This window comes from Pseudoliparis swirei, chromosome 21 (assembly GCF_029220125.1).
Source record: "Pseudoliparis swirei isolate HS2019 ecotype Mariana Trench chromosome 21, NWPU_hadal_v1, whole genome shotgun sequence".
NCBI lineage: Eukaryota > Metazoa > Chordata > Actinopteri > Perciformes > Liparidae > Pseudoliparis > Pseudoliparis swirei.
Genome location: NC_079408.1, coordinates 1,793,120 through 1,813,023, shown reverse-complemented (window position 1 = coordinate 1,813,023; position 19,904 = coordinate 1,793,120). Strand labels below are relative to the sequence as shown.

Here is a 19,904-nt window from a genome sequence, read left to right as displayed (position 1 = left end):
ATATCATCACGATATCATTAAGATATTATCACGTTGTCATCACGATGTCATCACGATATCATCACGTCATCACGATATCATCACGATATCATCACGATATCATCACGATGTCATCACGATATCATCACGATATTATCACGTTGTCATCACGATGTCATCACGATGTCATCACGGTGTCATCACGATGTCATCACGATATCATCACGATATTATCACGTTGTCATCACGATGTCATCACGATATCATCACGTCATCACGATATCATCACGATGTCATCACGATATCATCACGATATTATCACGTTGTCATCACGATATCATCACGATGTCATCACGATATCATCACGATATCATCACGATGTCATCACGATATCATCACGATGTCATCACGATATCATCACGATATTATCACGATGTCATCACGATATCATCACGTCATCACGATATCATCACGATATCATCACAATGTCATGACGATATCATCACGATGTCATCACGATATCATCACGATATCATCACGATATTATCACGTTGTCATCACGATGTCATCACGATATCATCACGATATCATCACGATATCATCACAATGTCATGACGATATCATCACGGTGTCATCACGGTGTCATCACGGTGTCATCACAGTGTCATCACGGTGTCATCACGGTGTCATCACGATATCATCACGATATTATCACGTTGTCATCACGATGTCATCACGATATCATCACGTCATCACGATATCATCACGATATCATCACAATGTCATGACGATATCATCACGATGTCATCACGATATCATCACGATATTATCACGGTGTCATCACGATGTCATCACGATATCATCACGTCATCACGATATCATCACGATGCCATCACGATATCATCACGATGTCATCACGATATCATCACGATATCATCACGATATTATCACGTTGTCATCACGATGTCATCACGATATCATCACGATATCATCACGATGTCATCACGATATCATCACGATATTATCACGTTGTCAGCACGATGTCATCACGATATTATCACGATATCATCACGATATCATCACGATATTATCACGTTGTCATCACGATGTCATCACGATATCATCACGATATTATCACGTTGTCAGCACGATGTCATCACGATATTATCACGATATCATCACGATATCATCACGATGGTGAAGGTGATGATGAAGATGAAGATAATGGTGGTTACCTTCCTCCTGCACTGGTGTCTCTGGCAGCTTCTGGTTTTTGGACACTTGGAGTCACACAGGTATTCTTTATGGCACGGCATGAACTTCCTGTATTTACCACACCGGCACTCCTTCGCCACCTCCTGGTGGAGGGTTAGAGAGAGAGAGAGAGAGAGAGAGAGAGAGAGAGAGAGTGAGTGTGTGTGTGTCTGTTTGAGTGTGTGTGAGTGTGTGTGTCCTACCTGTCTGCAGGTCTCACAGCTTCCTCGGTGACACCTCATTGAACAGGTGTGTTTTCCACACGACAGACGGCGGTCGCACGTGTCGCCGCAAGGCAACACCTCCTCCGTGCACGGCAGAGAGGACTCTATACACACACACACACACACACACACACACACACACACACACACACACACACACACACACACACACACACACACACACACACACACACACACACACACACACACACACACACACACACACACACACACGAGAATTAATAGTTAAATGTAATTATAATATATAATACATTATATAATATATGATATATACTATATATTATATAATATATATAATATATAAAATATAATGTATAATATATAATATATATTATATATAAATAATATATAATATATATTATATATTATATATAATGTATAATATACACTACCGTTCAAAAGTTTGGGATCACCCAGACAATTTTGTGTCTTCCATGAAAAATCACACATTTATTTATCAAATGAATATAAAATATAGTCAAGACATTGACAAGGTTAGAAATAATGATTAATATTTGAAGTATTAATTTTGTTCTACAAACTTCAAGCTCAAAGGAAGGCCAGTTGTATAGCTTATATCACCAGCATAACTGTTTTCAGCTGTGCTAACATAATTGCACGGGTTTTCTAATCAGACATTAGTCTTCTAAGGCGATTAGCAAACACAATGTACCATTAGAACACTGGAGTGATAGTTGATGGAAATGGGCCTCTATACACCTCTGGAGATATTTCATTAGAAACCAGACGTTTCACCTAGAATAGTCATTTACCACATTAACAATGTAGAGAGTGTATTTCTGATTAATGTTATCTTTATTGAAAAAACAGTGCTCTTCTTTGAAAAATAAAGACATTTCTAAGTGATCCCAAACTTTTGAACGGTAGTGTATACTGTAATATATATAGTATATATTATATACTATATACTATATATACTATAAATATAATCTCTACTCACTGGTCTTGCTGCAGGGACATGTCCTGCTGACGGAGCGAGGACACGGAGGACAAACACCACCGTGACACGGAACCTCACAGGTGTGATTACCACAGGAGAGGAGAGAGCAACACACCTGAGGAGGAGGAGCAGGAGGAGGAGGAGGAGAGGAGGAGGAGGAGGAGGAGGAGGAGAGGGAGAGGAAGAGGAGGAGGAGGAGAAAGTCAGTACCATCAGTGTGTACTTGTCGTGTATTGTCGTGTACTGGTTGTGTATTGTTGTGTATTGTCGTGTACTGGTTGTGTATTGTCGTGTATTGGTTGTGTACTGGTTGTGTATTGTTGTGTATTGTCGTGTACTGGTTGTGTATTGTCGTGTATTGGTTGTGTATTGTTGTGTATTGGTTGTGTATTGTCGTGTATTATTGTATAGTTGTGTATTGTCGGTATTATTATTATTGTTGTGTATTATATATATTATCGTATTATGTACTAGTTGTGTATTATTATTATTACTGGTTGTGTATTATATTGTATTGTATATTATTATATTATTGTTGTGTATTCTGGTATTATATATATGTATTGGTTGTGTATTATTTATTGTATTATGTATGTATTGTGTACTGGTTGTGTATTATTGTGTATAGTTGTGTATTGTCGGTATTGTATTATATGTACTAGTTGTGTATTATTACTGTGTATTATAAATGTACTAGTTGTGTATTGTTGTGTATTGGTCGTGTATTGTCGTGTACTGGTTGTGTATTGTTGTGTACTGGTTGTGTATTGTCGTGTATTGTTGTGTACTGGTTGTGTATTGTCGTGTATTGTCGTGTACTGGTTGTGTATTGTCGTGTATTGGTTGTGTATTGTTGTGTATTGGTTGTGTATTGTTGTGTACTGGTTGTGTATTGTCGTGTATTGGTTGTGTATTGTCGTGTATTGTCGTGTACTGGTTGTGTATTGTTGTGTACTGGTTGTGTACTTGTACCTGGTCACAGTTCCACTGAGGACTCGCACAGCTCCTCTCTGACTGTTGTCTCCCACACACACACCTCTGGATACTGGCCCGGGGGCAGGGACGACACTCTGGGGGGGGGGGGCGCATGTTAGATAAGTGACTGTGTGCAGGTGTGTGTGTTTGTGTTTGTGAGTGTGAGTACCTGTGTGACAGGGTTGTGTACACTTGTGCTGTTTGCAGGGTAACAACTTGCTGCACGTCTGCTGACACGACCAGGCCTGGAGACACACACACACACACACCCAGACACACACACACAGATACACACAGACACACACAGAGACACACACACACATACACACACAGAGACACACACACACATACACACACACACACACAGAGACACACACAGATACACACACACAGACACACACACAGATACACACACACACACACACACATACACACACACACACACACACAGACACACACAGAGACACACACAGACACACACACACACATAGATACACACACAGAGACACACACACACAGAGACACACACAGAGACAAACACAGACACATACACACACAGATACACACAGACACACACACACACAGAGACACACACACACACACACACACAGATACACACACCCAGACACACACAGACAGTCATTGGATCGTTTCAGGCAGTAGAAGCAACTTAATTGTCGTTACCTAGTTGCTACAGCGACGGGGGAGGGGCTTACCTTGTTGCTACAGCGACGGGGGAGGGGCTTAGCGTTGCCACACATGCAGGACACAGACACCATCTTTGGACACGGAGGACACGGCCCTGCAGAACATCGTCATGACAACAACGTATAGTATTATAACTTTGGTCACGTGATGAAGACAATGATACAGAATAAACTTTCATTATTATTAACAGACTCAGAAACAGAGCTGTTCATCATAATAAAACGTTAGGAACTTTATTCTGTTAATAATAAAAAACTTTCTATCCATCATTTTGTATTTGAGTGTGTGTGTGTGTGTGTCTGTATGTGTGTGTGTGTCTCTGTGTGTCTGTCTGTGTGTGTGTCTGTGTGTATCTGTGTGTGTGTGTCTGTATGTGTGTGTGTGTGTGTGTGTCTCTGTGTCTGTCTGTGTGTGTGTGTGTGTGTGTCTGTGTGTGTTACCAGGGTGACACAGCAGCAGACAGGTGTGTCCACACGAGGGTTTGAGCTGCTTCTGACAGACGGAGCCACAGGAGTGAGGAGACAACCAGGGGTCAGCTGGAGGGTCCTGCTGATCCCCACAGTAACACATGTACCTGAACACACCACGCAGACACACAGAGACAGAGACACAGACACACACACACACACACAACCAACACTATCAGACTGACTTAAATATTAATAATTGATTCAGAAGAAAATATATACATACATAAATTAATAGGAATATAAATAAATTAAATATTTATATATATATATCTAAATTAAACTATATTTATATCAAATGGAAAAAATATATACATACATAAAAAAATTAAATATATAAATAAAAATAACAATGATTTTAATAACTATATAAGTATGAACCATAATAATTAGATTATAATTAATACATTCATAATAACAATAATAACAATATTATGTTAGTACATACCTAAACAGACTTATTAATGCATAAACATAATTAATACTGATACCTGTTGGGCGTGGCGCTGGGCGGGTACTCTGCTCGACACTTGGGACTGAGGACAGATTATTATTATTAATATTTACTGAACAATCTGACAACAATAAAGATAAAGAAAATGAGAATAAAAATGAAAATAATTGAGAGAATAACGATAATAAAGAAAATAATAATAATCACAATAACAATAATAATGATAATAATAACAATAATAATGCTGATAATAATAATGCTGATAATAATAATAATACAAATGCTAATAATAATAATAATAAAGAGAATAATAATAATGATAATAATAATTATAATTATTATAATAATAATCATAGTAATAATAATAAAAATAAAAATTATAATAATAAAAATGATAATAACAATAACAATAAAAATGATAATAATAACAATGATAATAATAATAATAAAGATAATAATAATAAAGAGAATCATAATAATGATAATAATAATAATACCAGGGCCAGGGATGCTGCTTCTGACCGAAGTCTTCATCAGTGACGGAGGACACGAGGAAGACGGAGTCTCGGGCCCACTTCTGGATACACGGCAGGTGAAACAGGGAGAAACAGCTGGAGCAGCTCCACACCTGAGGGGGGGGGGGCATGTCAGGTGACTTCATTAGTGTGTGGGTCCATGTGTGTGTGTGTGTGTGTGTGTGAGTGTGTGTGTGTGAGTCTCACCGCCTGAGTCCTCTTCACAGAGCCGATACAGATCAGACAGGTCAACGCTCCGGACTGAAACAGGTCACTGACGTACTGACCGGTTCTCACCAGACCGGTAGCATCACCACCTGAGAGACAGGTAGAGAGGGAGGGGGAGAGAGAGACAGGGAGAGAGACAGACACAGAAAGACAGACAGATGAATTCATGAGTCTCCTGGTTAGCTTAGCTTAGCACAAAGACTATAAGCGGGGGGAAAGTGTTAGCGCGTCAACGCGTGGCTCACCTGTCTGGTTGGTGTAGGTGGTGAAGGTGGACTCCAGGATCTTTCCCCTCTTCCCGTCTTTGTGGTCGACCTTGGCCTCTTCATCATCCTCCTCCTCATCAGAGGAGGAGGCGCTAACACGGCTCTCCACCAATCGCTGAGCAGCAGCCTGGTTGGACTTCCGGATCTCCTCGAACTTGGAACGCCCCGGCGCCTCCCTCTCCTTCTGGGGGGGGCGCGACCTTTCACCTGGACCCTCCTGACCCCGGCCACGCCCCCTGCCTTGTTGGCGCCAGGCCGGCTCCATGGCAACAGCCTCTGATACTCTACAGGTGGGGGAGGAGACCGAGAGAGAGACAGGTGATGTATGTGGAGAGAGAGAGAGACAGGTGATGAGTGTGGAGAGAGAGAGAGACAGGTGATGAGTGTGGAGAGAGACAGGTGATGTATGGAAAGAGCGAGAGAGAGACAGGTGATGTATGTGGGGACCAAGAGAGAGAGACAGGTCCAGTATGGAAATAGCGAGAGAGAGACAGGTGATGTGTGTGGAGAGAGAAAGAGAGAGACAGGTGATGTGTGTGGAGAGAGAGAGAGAGAGAGAGACAGGTGATGTGTGTGGAGAGAGAGAAAGAGAGAGAGAGAGAGACAGGTGATGTGTGTGGAGAGAGAGAAAGAGAGAGAGAGAGAGACAGGTGATGTGTGTGGAGAGAGAGAGAGAGAGACAGGTGATGTGTGTGGAGAGAGAGAGAGAGAGACAGGTGATGTGTGTGGAGAGAGAGAGAGACAGGTCCTGTATGGAAAGAGAGAGAGACAGGTGATGTGTGGAGAGAGACAGAGACAGGTGATGTGTGTGGAGAGAGAGAGAGAGAGAGAGAGAGAGAGAGAGAGACAGGTGATGTGTGTGGAGAGAGAGAGAGAGAGAGAGAGAGACAGGTGATGTGTGGAGAGAGAGAGAGAGAGAGAGACAGGTGATGTGTGGAGAGAGAGAGAGAGGTGATGTGTGGAGAGAGAGAGAGACAGGTGATGTGTGTGGAGAGAGAGAGAGAGAGAGACAGGTGATGTGTGTGGAGAGAGAGAGAGAGAGAGAGAGACAGGTGATGTGTGTGGAGAGAGAGAGAGAGAGAGAGAGAGACAGGTGATGTGTGTGGAGAGAGAGAGAGAGAGAGACAGGTGATGTGTGTGGAGAGAGAGAGAGACAGGTCCTGTATGGAAAGAGAGAGACAGGTGATGTGTGGAGAGAGAGAGAGAGGTGATGTGTGGAGAGAGAGAGAGAGAGACAGGTGATGTGTGGAGAGAGAGAGAGACAGGTGATGTGTGGAGAGAGAGAGAGAGAGACAGGTGATGTGTGGAGAGAGAGAGAGACAGGTGATGTGTGGAGAGAGAGAGAGAGAGAGAGAGATGTGTGGAGAGAGAGAGAGAGGTGATGTGTGGAGAGAGAGAGAGACAGGTCCTGTATGGAAATAGCGAGAGAGAGACAGGTGATGTGTGTGGAGAGAGAGAAAGAGAGAGAGAGAGACAGGTGATGTGTGTGGAGAGAGAGAAAGAGAGAGACAGGTGATGTGTGTGGAGAGAGAGAAAGAGAGAGAGAGAGAGACAGGTGATGTGTGTGGAGAGAGAGAGAGACAGGTGATGTGTGTGGAGAGAGAGAGACAGGTGATGTGTGGAGAGAGAGACAGGTGATGTGTGGAGAGAGAGACAGGTGATGTGTGGAGAGAGAGACAGGTGATGTGTGGAGAGAGAGACAGGTACCACAGACATGTATCCACCAATAGGAGATCTGGTAACTTTTGCTTCATAGCAGCGTCACACATTAAGAGGTCCGTAAACTACGGAAGCCGAGCAGTTCATGAGTGAGCCCAGGTATCCACCACTAGTTTATACATATATGTAAACATGTGTATACATGTATGTGTATACATGTGTATACATATATAAATACTATGATCAGGTATCTGACTGCAGCGGAGCAGAACGTCGTGTTCCTGTCACGTGACTCACACAGACAGTGTTAGCCGGCTAGCTGGTGAGGTAACCAACTGCCGCCGCCGGCGTTACAAACGTCACATCCGGTGAACAGCCGTCAGCAGAACGCAGCCGGGCGGCCGGAAGCTGCCGGAGGGAGAAGTTTCAGGTTTAGAAAGTATCTCGAGAAGCTTTTCGCGTAACCCACCTCGGCAGAGAGAAGAAGCGCCACGGAGTAGTCTGGCTCCTAGTTGTCATGCGCGAAGCCCCCGCGGTGCACGCTGGGACTTGCTGTCCTGGAAACCGATCCTTACCGTGTTGTTCGGTAGGGACGGAACTACACATCCCAGCGCGCACCCGGGCCGCGCAGGCAGCGCGACGTGTCAGCGAGGTTTCATTCATCTCCTTATGAAGAACATTACACTTTTATATTTATAACTTTATATATATACGTCATTAATAAGTTAACCGAGTCGAAATTACGATTACATTTAAATAACGTTTGAGTAAAAAGTGTGATTTAAATAAATAAAATAAAAAAGCTGGTAACATTAAAGCTCATTTGAAAACTGATAGTTTCTGATCTTATTTCATCCTAATATTATCGCCCATATTTTATTATATTATAACATATTAATAATAACTATTTTTAAAAATTTAAAATAATAATATAAATGTTTTTAATCATAACAAATAATACATTTTAAATATGATATAATTTTAAGAGAAATATATTATTATATAATATTTTATATCAACGTTATGTAAACTGCTAAATAACTAAAGTTATCGAATAATGTAAAAAAGTATTAGTTATCATGAGATGTAAAGTACCTCATGACGTACAATATTTGAATTTCAACCCAGATAAATGTGATTTAATATAAGAGACAATTCTGTTTTTCCTTATAAAATATCTTTATTAATTGGTTTTTGTCTAAGCGTGAACGACCTCTTACACAAAGCAGGGATGCCTGGTGACCTTTGACCTCGACCACTGATCTAGGAGCTCTGGAGTACATCCTGGGATAAAAACACGTGTTGTTGCTGATATTCTGGTTTCCAAGATGCAACAAATCAAACAAAAGTGTTTGTAAGTATGTAAATAATTAGTATTTTCATGTGTTTGTGGCGTATGAACTACCCAGAGGAGCAGCTGGGGCTAAATATTAAATATATGAATATAATTACAAAGATGGAAATTATTTACAAGAATTAACGTCCTCTGACGCAGCATTTCAACCTGGAGTCAGTTCACTTCCTCCTACTACTACTTCTTCTTCTTCTTCTTCTTCTTCTTCTTCTTCTTCTTCTTCTTCTTCTTCTTCTCCTCTCGTCGTCTACGTCTCAGGCGGCGGAGGGGGCGGAGCTTCCCCCGGCGCCAGCTTCCTCTCCAGCCGGTTGACTCGGTGCTTGAGTTTGCCGTGCGTGGCTTGGTGCTCCGCCAGCAGCCGGGCGTAGCGCGTCTGCAGGGCGTCCAGCATGCCGGTCATGCGCTCCACCTTCTCCTCGATCTCTTTGGGGTCGGGGCCCTGCGCCGCCACCTGGGGGAGGAACAACCGGCGGTGAGCTTGAGCCTCTCGGCGGGGGAACCGTGAACGGAGGGCCGTACCTCCAGGTCCAGCAGTCCGTCCTTCATCAGGAGCTGCCTCCCCTTCTCCTCCAGCAGAGCTTTGGCGTCGGGGTACTCCGTCAGCGCCTCCATCAGGTCGTCTTTGGAGAGGCAGAAGAGGTCCGAGTACCCGATGCTGCGGATGTTCGCCGTCCTCCTGTTCCCTGCTTTACTGCCTGTGGGAGGGCCAGAGGACTGTTACCCCATCAGAGGTATATGGTGGTTCTGGCGCCCCCTGTGGTCTAAAGTGGTAGTGGTGGTTCTGGTGCCCCCTGTGGACTAAAGTGGTAGTGTTGGTTCTGGTGCCCCCTGTGGACTAAAGTGGTAGTGTTGGTTCTGGTGCCCCCTGTGGACTAAAGTGGTAGTGTTGGTTCTGGCGCCCCCTGTGGACTAAAGTGGTAGTGTTGGTTCTGCTGCCCCCCTGTGGTCTAAAGTGGTAGTGTTGGTTCTGGTACCCCCTGTGGACTAAAGTGGTAGTGTTGGTTCTGGCGCCCCCTGTGGACTAAAGTGGTAGTGTTGGTTCTGCTGCCCCCTGTGGACTAAAGTGGTAGTGTTGGTTCTGGTGCCCCCTGTGGTCTAAAGTGGGCGTGTTGGTTCTGGTGCCCCCTGTGGTCTAAAGTGGTAGTGTTGGTTCTGGTGCCCCCTGTGGTCTAAAGTGGGAGTGTTGGTTCTGGTGCCCCCTGTGGACTAAAGTGGTAGTGTTGGTTCTGGCACCCCCTGTGGACTAAACAGGGGTCCTGTCTCTTTAAGTGAAGGGACTACTTCTTCCCCCCTGATGCACGTCGTCGTACCTTTAATCGCCAGGATGCTGATCTCTCCGAAGTAGCTCCCGTCACTGAGGACGACGAACTGTTTGATCCCGTCGTCGGCGACCACGGCCAGCTTCCCCTCCTTGATGATGTACATCTCTCTGCCGATGTCGCCCTTCTTACAGATGTAGTCTCCTGGACTGTAGACCTGAGGCTGCAGCTTCAGCACCAGCTCCACCAGCAGACCGGCCTCGCAGTCCGCAAAGATACGAACCTGCAGGAGCAGGACAACGTCACCGGGTGGGTTCAGCCGGGTGGTGATGAGGACTTGGGGGGGGGGGGGGCAGACCTTCTTCAGCGTGTCCAGGTGGACGTTGATGGCGATCTCGGCTCTCAGTTTGTCGGGCAGGTACTGCAGCACCTCCCTCTCGTCCACTGCTTTCTTATTGGTCCACAGGAAGTCGAACCACTTGATCACTCGCTTCTCGAGGTCCTTCGTCACCTGACCGACAGTGATGGAGACACATTGGACTCTTTAGGATCTGATCATATTCACACTGATGAGCTCTCTGGACACTCACATTCCTGAAGGTCATGTACTGCTTGATGGCGTCGATGCGAGCCTGGAAGTTGGCTCTGGCAGCGTTCATGTTGGTGATCATCGAACCAACATTACCGACGATGGTGGCAAAGATCAGCACACCGACCTGGAGGAGAGAACACAGGAAGATAGAGGCAACAAGGTCGGACTCCAAAGGGGACCAGGGCCCTCCAAACTGAAACCTGGTAGACCTCTGGCATTGGGGGACATAAACCTGGTAGACCACTGGCATTGGGGGACATAAACCTGGTAGACCTCTGGCATTGGGGGACATAAACCTGGTAGACCACTGACATTGGGGGACATAAACCTGGTAGACCACTGGCATTGGGGGATGTAAACCTGGTAGACCACTGACATTGGGGGATGTAAACCTGGTAGACCTCTGGCATTGGGGGACATAAACCTGGTAGACCACTGGCATTGGGGGATGTAAACCTGGTAGACCACTGACATTGGGGGATGTAAACCTGGTAGACCTCTGGCATTGGGGGACATAAACCTGGTAGACCACTGACATTGGGGGATGTAAACCTGGTAGACCTCTGGCATTGGGGGACATAAACCTGGTAGACCACTGACATTGGGGGATGTAAACCTGGTAGACCACTGACATTGGGGGATGTAAACCTGGTAGACCTCTGGCATTGGGGGACATAAACCTGGTAGACCACTGACATTGGGGGATGTAAACCTGGTAGACCACTGGCATTGGGGGATGTAAACCTGGTAGACCACTGGCATTGGGGGATGTAAACCTGGTAGACCACTGGCATTGGGGGACATAAACCTGGTAGACCACTGGCATTGGGGGATGTAAACCTGGTAGACCACTGACATTGGGGGATGTAAACCTGGTAGACCACTGGCATTGGGGGATGTAAACCTGGTAGACCACTGACATTGGGGGATGTAAACCTGGTAGACCACTGACATTGGGGGATGTAAACCTGGTAGACCTCTGGCATTGGGGGACATAAACCTGGTAGACCACTGACATTGGGGGATGTAAACCTGGTAGACCACTGGCATTGGGGGATGTAAACCTGGTAGACCACTGGCATTGGGGGATGTAAACCTGGTAGACCTCTGACATTGGGGGACATAAACCTGGTAGACCACTGGCATTGGGGGATGTAAACCTGGTAGACCACTGACATTGGGGGATGTAAACCTGGTAGACCACTGGCATTGGGGGATGTAAACCTGGTAGACCACTGGCATTGGGGGATGTAAACCTGGTAGACCACTGACATTGGGGGACATAAACCTGGTAGACCACTGACTCGTTATGCCACACTCACCAGGAAGTCCGTGACAACGAAGAAGTACTCAGAGTTCCTCACGGGGGGCGGAGTCTCCCCGATGGTGGTGAGCGTCAGGGTGGACCAGTACATGCTGTAGGCGTACTTCCTCACCAGGCGACCAAACTCTGGATTTGCCGGGTCGGGATACACAAACCTGTCAGAACCGAAACCTGGAGGGACGGGACAAGATGGAAGCATCAGAGGCTTTTATACAGCAACCCGCTGCACGGCCGTCAGCCAGGATTCAAACCGGCAACCCCACCGATGGCCTTGGAGACGGAGTAGTAGAGGCAGGCGTTCCAGTGGATGATGATGACGATGTACATGACGAGGTTGGAGATGCGCAGAGCGTTGGGGTAGTTGGTCCTGGTCTCGGTTCTCTGGAAGAACTCCAACATCCTGAAGCCAAGAGACACCGGGTCACATGATAGGGTCCCATGTGGTCCACCAACATGCACTATACGCTAAGTTATAATAATATAAAACATTTAATAAGACTACGTTCTGAGAAGGCCAACCTGCACGAGGAGGACTTGTTGATACTTCCTGTACGCGCCGACCCGGCTCGACGCTGCCGTTTACCTGTTGAACCTGAACAGCTTGTTGAGGCGTATCTCGGGGAACTTGAGGCCGACCACGAGGTAGAGCAGGTCGGTGGGGATCATGGAGACCAGGTCCATCTTGAACTGGACGCTCTTCATGTAGCGCTCACGCAGCTTCAGCTCGTCCTTCACCAGCAGGCCCTGCTCCAGGTACCCTAGCACACGGAGACCAGGAGCTTCTACCGGCAGTACATGTGGATGCATGTAGAACCACCTGTGTGTGTGTGTGTGTGTGTGTGTGTTCGGACCGGTTCTGGTTCTGAAGATCATGTCTGCGATGTACAGGAGGTCACACGTTAGATCCACAAGGAACCACAGCATCAAGTAGTCTGATTGGAGCTCCTCAAAAGACGCCCTGAAACACACGAGAACCCACATTACAGGCCCGGCAGGTTCTACTGAAGGGGAACCGGCACTAATCCTCTTGTGAAGGGACCAAGACTACAAGACCCCCACGGCCCCTCGAAGACCACATGGGGACCGAAAACTGGAAGTCTCTGTAGTCGAGAGAATCCACTGGCCTTGTCAGGACTTGAACCGGGTCCACCTACCTCCATTGTTGGTACCCTAACCTGGCCTTGTCAGGACCTGAACCGGTATTCACTGGGCACGAAACCTGGTTCCCGACGGGCGTTGTTGGGACCCTTGTCTGGTGGTCTGCTCCCCCTGGACTGGGTTCTGGTTCTGATCTCATTCAGGTTCAGGGCGGGTCAGGAACCTACCGGGCTATGATCAGGGTCCAGTTGTACATGACGGGCACGGTGATCAGCGCCAGCCAGTAGTAGTAGGTGTTGCCGGCCGGGTCGATGACGGAGATCTCTTTGGGCCTGGAGAGAGACGAGGACATGAGTCCACGAACAACCGGATCAGGACCACGGATAAACACAACTCACGCCTCCTCTTTGGCCTTCTTCTCTTTCTCCTTTTCCTTCTCCTTCTCTTTCTCCTTCTCCTCCTTCTCCTTCTGTTTCTTCTCCTTCCTCTCCTTCCTCTCCTGCTTCTCCTTCCTGGACAGACCAGACCAGACCAGGTCTCAGGACCACTGAGCTGCTGAGGAGTTCTACTGCTAGTGATTCACTTACTCCTTCTTCTGCTTCCTCTCCTTCTTCTCCTTCTTCTCTTTCTTCTTCTCCTTCTTCTTCTTCTCCTCGTCCCTGGAGGACAACAGGAAACGCTTCACTTGTGTGTTTTTATTGTTTAATGTCAGGAGAAACGACGCTGACATGAGTCAGCTGGACTCACAGGACGTCATGTGTGTGTGTGTGTGTGTGTGTGTGTGTGTGTGTGTGTGTGTGTGTGTGTAAGCGTGTGTGTGTGTGTATGTGTGTGTGTGTGTATTACTCTTCTTCGTTGTTGTTGTTGTTGACATTGAACAGAAGTCCGGCTCCGGCTCTGAAACAGAATCACAATCGTTGACTTCAAGTCAAGGATCCTTAAATTCCTCAGAACCTCATCAGAATCTCATCAGAACATCATCAGAACCTCCTCAGAACCCCATCAGAACCTCATCAGAATCTCATCAGAACATCATCAGAACCTCCTCAAAACCTCATCAGAACATCATCAGAACCTCCTCAGAACCTCATCAGAACATCATCAGAACATCATCAAAACCTCATCACCACAAACATCCTGTAGATGTGATGAACCCGCTCAGATTGATGGAACCTCTTGAAGGACTTCAGGCTACAGTCTATAGGGGGTCTACTACGGCCTGTTCCACCAGGTATCAACCTCCTGGACCCCTTAAACACTCCCAAAGACACATGGAACCTTTTAAAGGACCTTTAGAACTCTGCAATGGGCCCTAACCTACTCAGACGTGTGGATCCTTGAAAGAACCCCTTGAAACCTTTTCAATGATTCATAAACCTTTGTTCCTTTAACAGATCCAGAGAACCTGAAATATTTTAAAAGCCCCTTCGAACATTATCAAGGACCAACATATCTTTTCAAAGACTCCTGGAATCCACAAGCCCCAAACATCCCTCAAGGAAACCTCAGAGAGATTGAAGAGGTTATCCTCAAGGACCCAACTTCCTCAAGGACCCCTGGATCCTTTTAAAGATACAGAGAAGCCACACAGATTCTCCTGGACCCAAAGGACCCATAGAACATCTTCAAGGATCCATATCACGTCCATAAGGACTGAGAGATCCTAGGACCCCCATCATCCAAGAACTGTCTCACAGCGCCCCTAAACCTCAACAAACCTGTATCCGTTGAAGGACCCAGACCTTCAAACCCTTTAAAAGCCACTCTGAACATCTTCAAGAGCCCATCTGTCTTTTAGAGGAGCCTTAGATCCTTGAAGGACTTCTCAAAAGCTTCTCAAGAACTCCTTAAGCCTGAAAGAACCTCTTCAAGGACCCATAGAACTTCCTCTTGGGTCAGAACAGACCATCCACTCGTCATTACGGCCGCTCACCTGTCACCTGGCTCCTCCTCCATGTCCTGCACAAGGCCGGTGGGCGGAGTCACTTTGGCCATGGAGGTCTTCTGTCCCGGGACTTCCTGTTGAGAGATTACAAGATGGCCACCAGCCGAGACGACGGGACCGTTCCAGGAGGCTGGAGGTGTGCCGTTAACCCCGGCTCGTGCTCGGAGGCTTTTATTGTGAAACAGGAAGTTTTCCACAGGGCGATACGGCCAGACAACAATCTATCCCGTTGAAGATGATTTAATATCCCGATAATGTAGATAACATGATTAACAAGTCTCGTGTTTAAATATAGTCGATCTGAAATAATCAGGTACTGACAAATGAAACTTGTTATTATTGATTAAGACGTAATCCCTGCGTGTCACGGTACCTGATATGTGATCAATTATAACGGTCCCTCTGTAACCATGTGAGGTCCTGGATCTGGACCTCAGATGTAGAGGTCCTGGATCTGGACCTCAGATGTGGAGGTCCTGGATCTCACATGTGGAGGTCCTGGATCTCAGATGTGGAGGTCCTGGACCTCACATGTGGAGGTCCTGGACCTCACATGTGGAGGTCCTGGACCTCACATGTGGAGGGACCCGGCGGTGGTTTCCTCCAGCCGGCGCTCAGCTGAGTTTGGGTCTCTTCCTCTTGGATGTCGTATAATCTCTTTCCTCACCTGCCAGATGATAATCCGTCGCCCCCTCGGTGTCGTGGCCTAGATCCACCGGCCGCCCGTCAAACCCATCGCCGTGGAAACAGAGGAGTACCCCCCCCCCCCACCCTTCAACCCGTTAAATCCGGTAACGTTTGGGGAGAAAGGAGGAGAAAGAGGAGGGATGTGAAGAAGAGAGGGAGCGCTTGGAGCCGCGGAGTCGCCTGACGAGGATAAAGAGATTAGAGGAGATGATACCTTCAGGATCCACCTCACCTGGCCGGGAGGGACCGGATCACCAGATCCTAAGAGTCCCTGTGGAGAGCCTGAGACCCCTGAAGACTCATGTCTGCATCATCTGTGGGTCTTTGTGGCTGATTTAAGTCTCTTTGCAGTTGTTTTGTGTGTCTTTGTAGTTTCTTTGTGTGTCTTTGTAGTTTATTTGTAGTTTCTTTGTGTGTCTTTGTAGTTTATTTGTGTGTCTTTGTAGTTTATTTGTAGTTATTGTGTCTTTGTAGTGTCTTTGTGTGTCTTTGTAGTTTATTTGTAGTTTCTTTGTGTGTCTTTGTAGTTTATTTGTGTGTCTTTGTAGTTTATTTGTAGTTATTGTGTGTCTTTGTGTGTCTTTGTAGTTTATTTGTGTGTCTTTGTAGTTTCTTTGTGTCTCTTAGTAGTTTCTTTGTGGTTTCTTTGTAGTTTCTTTGTGTGTCTTTGTGTGTCTTTGTAGTTTATATGTAGTTATTGTGTGTCTTTGTAGTTTCTTTGAACAGTATTTTGTGGGTATGTTATTCGTAGTTTCACAGCAGTGAAGGAAGTTGAGACAGACGGTCGTGAGACGTCACTGAGAGAGAAACAGATTTCACTGAGAGGGACGAGGTGGATTAACAACATCTGATCCTCCTGAGTCAGCAGTGACACACACACAACCACACACACATACACACTCTCTCACTCACACACACACACACACACACACTCTCTCTCTCTCTCATACACACACACACACACACACACACACTTTGATAGGCTTATTAGGAATTAAACTCATATGTGTGTCAACATGCTCACAATGCTAACAATGCTCACAATGCTCACAATGCTAACAATGCTAACGTGACCAACGAGTGAAACCAGAAAAAACATCTAGCTGTATTTCTGTGAATTATTTTGTTGTATTAAGTAGAATAAACTTAAATTCACTAATCTACAGTCTATATATTATACATGTGTTTCTAATACTTTCTATTGTAAAGGTACATTGTTGTTCTTTTACATATTTTTATATTTACAATAAATACATTCAGTCTGTCAAAAACAACCTTCCACACAGACCTCATCTGGTATCTGATTTACAAATGAAGTGTTTGAGTCCACCACCAGGGGGCGCCACCGACCTGCTGCTGCCTCCACAGATGAAGAGAGCTCTGGGTCTTCACTGAGGAGGAGGAGGAGGAGGAGGAGGAGGAGGAAGGTGATGAGGAGGAGGAGGAGCAGGAGGAAGGCGATGAGGAGGAGGAGCAGGAGGAAGGTGATGATGATGAGGAGGAGGAGGAGAGGAGGAGAGGAGGAGGAGGAGCAGGAGGAGGAGTAGGAAGGTGATGATGAGGAGGAGGAGGAGCAGGAGGAAGGTGATGAGGAGGAGGAGCAGGAGGAGGAGGAGGAAGGTGATGATGAGGAGGAGGAGGAGCAGGAGGAAGGTGATGAGGAGGAGGAGCAGGAGGAGGCGGAGGAAGGTGATGATGATGAGGAGGAGGAGGAGGAGAGGAGGAGGAGGAGGAGCAGGAGGAGGCAGAGGAAGGTGATGATGATGAGGAGGAGGAGGAGGACTTCTGCATCAACACAAAGAGGAGGAATGTCGTGTTGTCTTCTCATTGGTTCGTCCCTGTGATGTCACCAGTCAACCACCAACCTGCTTTCTTTCTGCTGACCAGCAGGGGGCGAATCCTCTGGTCATATCCCAGAATCCTGCTGGGCGAAGCCTCGCTGGTACTGGGCTAGCCTTTATGCTAACGTTACTGGGCTAGCCTTTATGCTAACGTTACTGGGCTAGCCTTTATGCTAACGTTACTGGGCTAGCCTTTATGCTAACGTTACTGCGCTAGCCTTTATGCTAACGTTACTGGGCTAGCCTTTATGCTAACGTTACTGGGCTAGCCTTTATGCTAACATTACTGGGCTAGCCTTTATGCTAACGTTACTGGGCTAGCCTTTATGCTAACGTTACTGGGCTAGCCTTTATGCTAACGTTACTGGGCTAGCCTTTATGCTAACGTTACTGGGCTAGCCTTTATGCTAACGTTACTGCGCTAGCCTTTATGCTAACGTTACTGGGCTAGCCTTTATGCTAACGTTACTGGGCTAGCCTTTATGCTAACATTACTGGGCTAGCCTTTATGCTAACGTTACTGGGCTAGCCTTTATGCTAACATTACTGGTTTAGCCTTTGTGCTAACGTTACTGGGCTAGCCTTTATGCTAACGTTACTGGGTTAGCCTTTATGCTAATGTTACTGGGCTAGCCTTTATGCTAATGTTACTGGGCTAGCCTTTATGCTAACATTACTGGGTTAGCCTTTATGCTAACATTACTGGGTTAGCCTTTATGCTAACATTACTGGTTTAGCCCTTGTGCTAACGTTACTGGCTTAGTCCTTGTGCTAATGGTACTGGGCTAGCCCTTGTGCGAACGGTACTGGGCTAGCCTTTATGCTAACGGTACTTGCTAGCCTTTATGCTAACGGTACTGGGCTAGCCTTTATACTAACAGTACTGGGTTAGCCCTCGTGCTAACAGTACTGGGTTAGCCTTTGTGCTAACGGTACTGGGCTAGCCTTTATGCTAATGGTACTGGGCTAGCCTTTATGCTAACGGTACTGGGTTAGCTCGCTGGACTTCCCTGTTAGTCTATTTGTTTGTGTTTTCTTACATTTAGTTCCTTTTGTTGTTGTTGTTTACGCCGCTAACAGCTTTTTAAAATGGCCGCTGTGACTGATGTAGAGAACCTTAATAAAAAGGTTCCCCCTGCGGCTCCTGAGGCTGAGTGTGCTCCCTGAATACTAGGAAGGAGTCTCCGCCTCTTGAGGAACTGTTAAAGGAAGCACCCGTCACCTGGAGAAACAACAACAACAACAACTGTGATTTCCAGCATTTTTTTCCAGCAGCTCTATAAGAGAAAAAGTACAAAAGAGAAAAGCAGCTCCCTCTTGTTGCTAGGAGAGCCAGCCTCCCCCAGCGTGCACTGTGATTGGCCTGAAGCCCGTCCCCTCGGGCCAATCAGAGGCCAGTGCGTCCGCCATGAGAATCCATAATTTTTCATTATCAATACTGAGATTTATGATCGATGTGAACATTGTTTTCTTCACATTGATTCTTAATCTCATCAATATTTCAACCATATAATCATCTTTATATAGAAATATATGTTATTCGTCTCATGGTGTCGTTATAAACGTTAAATAACATGAAGACACATGTTGCTGTTGTGGTTGTTATTGTTGTGGTTGTTGTTGTTGTTGTTGTGTTGTTGTTGTGTTGGAGTCTTTCTCTCCACAGACTGAGGATCTTCTCTGAAGGTTCTGTTGCCGGCTCGTTGCTGTAATGGCGGAACTGTTAAGTTTGACTTCATGGACACACACGGAACTTCCGGTTTAAATAATGTTAGCCTTTTCTTTACAAAATAAAAGTTTAATGGAGTAGATATGAAAATAGAGATCATTTGCTGCAGTAAAAGTTCTAATACCACACAGTATATATACTCTGTTAAAGTAAAGTACTACTACCACACAGTATAAACACTCTGTTAAAGTAAAGTACTAATAACACACAATATATATACTCTGTTAAAGTAAAGTACTACTACCACACAGTATAAATACTCTGTTAAAGTAAAGTACTACTACCACACAGTGTAAATACTCTGTTAAAGTAAAGTACTAATAACACACAATATATCTATATTCTGTTAAAGTAAAGTACTACT

General features: G+C 45.8%; 2 protein-coding genes across 4 annotated transcripts in view; both read right to left on the bottom strand.

The window, feature by feature from the left end:
• Window positions 1–8,270, bottom strand: part of nfxl1 (nuclear transcription factor, X-box binding-like 1) — an 18,941-nt gene extending 10,671 nt beyond the window's left edge. For 2 of the 3 annotated variants that reach the window (XM_056443348.1, XM_056443349.1), the window contains exons 1-12: window positions 8,181–8,270; window positions 6,032–6,336; window positions 5,766–5,875; window positions 5,541–5,671; window positions 5,081–5,125; window positions 4,563–4,696; window positions 4,131–4,216; window positions 3,584–3,659; window positions 3,412–3,509; window positions 2,440–2,554; window positions 1,437–1,561; window positions 1,215–1,337 (exon numbers count right to left, since the gene is read on the bottom strand). In XM_056443348.1, coding sequence (XP_056299323.1) covers window positions 1,215–1,337; window positions 1,437–1,561; window positions 2,440–2,554; window positions 3,412–3,509; window positions 3,584–3,659; window positions 4,131–4,216; window positions 4,563–4,696; window positions 5,081–5,125; window positions 5,541–5,671; window positions 5,766–5,875; window positions 6,032–6,336; window positions 8,181–8,230 — 1,398 coding nt within the window. In that variant the 5' untranslated portion in view covers window positions 8,231–8,270. The other variant, XM_056443350.1, reaches the window with a different exon arrangement.
• A 596-nt stretch (window positions 8,271–8,866) lies between these two features.
• On the bottom strand, window positions 8,867–16,132 carry cnga1b (cyclic nucleotide gated channel subunit alpha 1b). Its single transcript, XM_056443371.1, has 15 exons — window positions 15,951–16,132; window positions 15,272–15,357; window positions 14,185–14,235; window positions 13,926–13,997; window positions 13,737–13,850; window positions 13,566–13,670; window positions 13,092–13,198; window positions 12,824–12,998; window positions 12,504–12,640; window positions 12,239–12,411; window positions 10,915–11,040; window positions 10,683–10,835; window positions 10,376–10,607; window positions 9,585–9,760; window positions 8,867–9,516 (listed from the first exon to the last, which is right to left on the bottom strand). Exons 2-15 carry the CDS (start codon window positions 15,331–15,333, stop codon window positions 9,313–9,315), a joined length of 1,887 nt encoding a protein of 628 aa, XP_056299346.1. The 5' UTR covers window positions 15,334–15,357; window positions 15,951–16,132; the 3' UTR covers window positions 8,867–9,312.
• Between the last annotated feature and the right edge of the window lie 3,772 nt (window positions 16,133–19,904).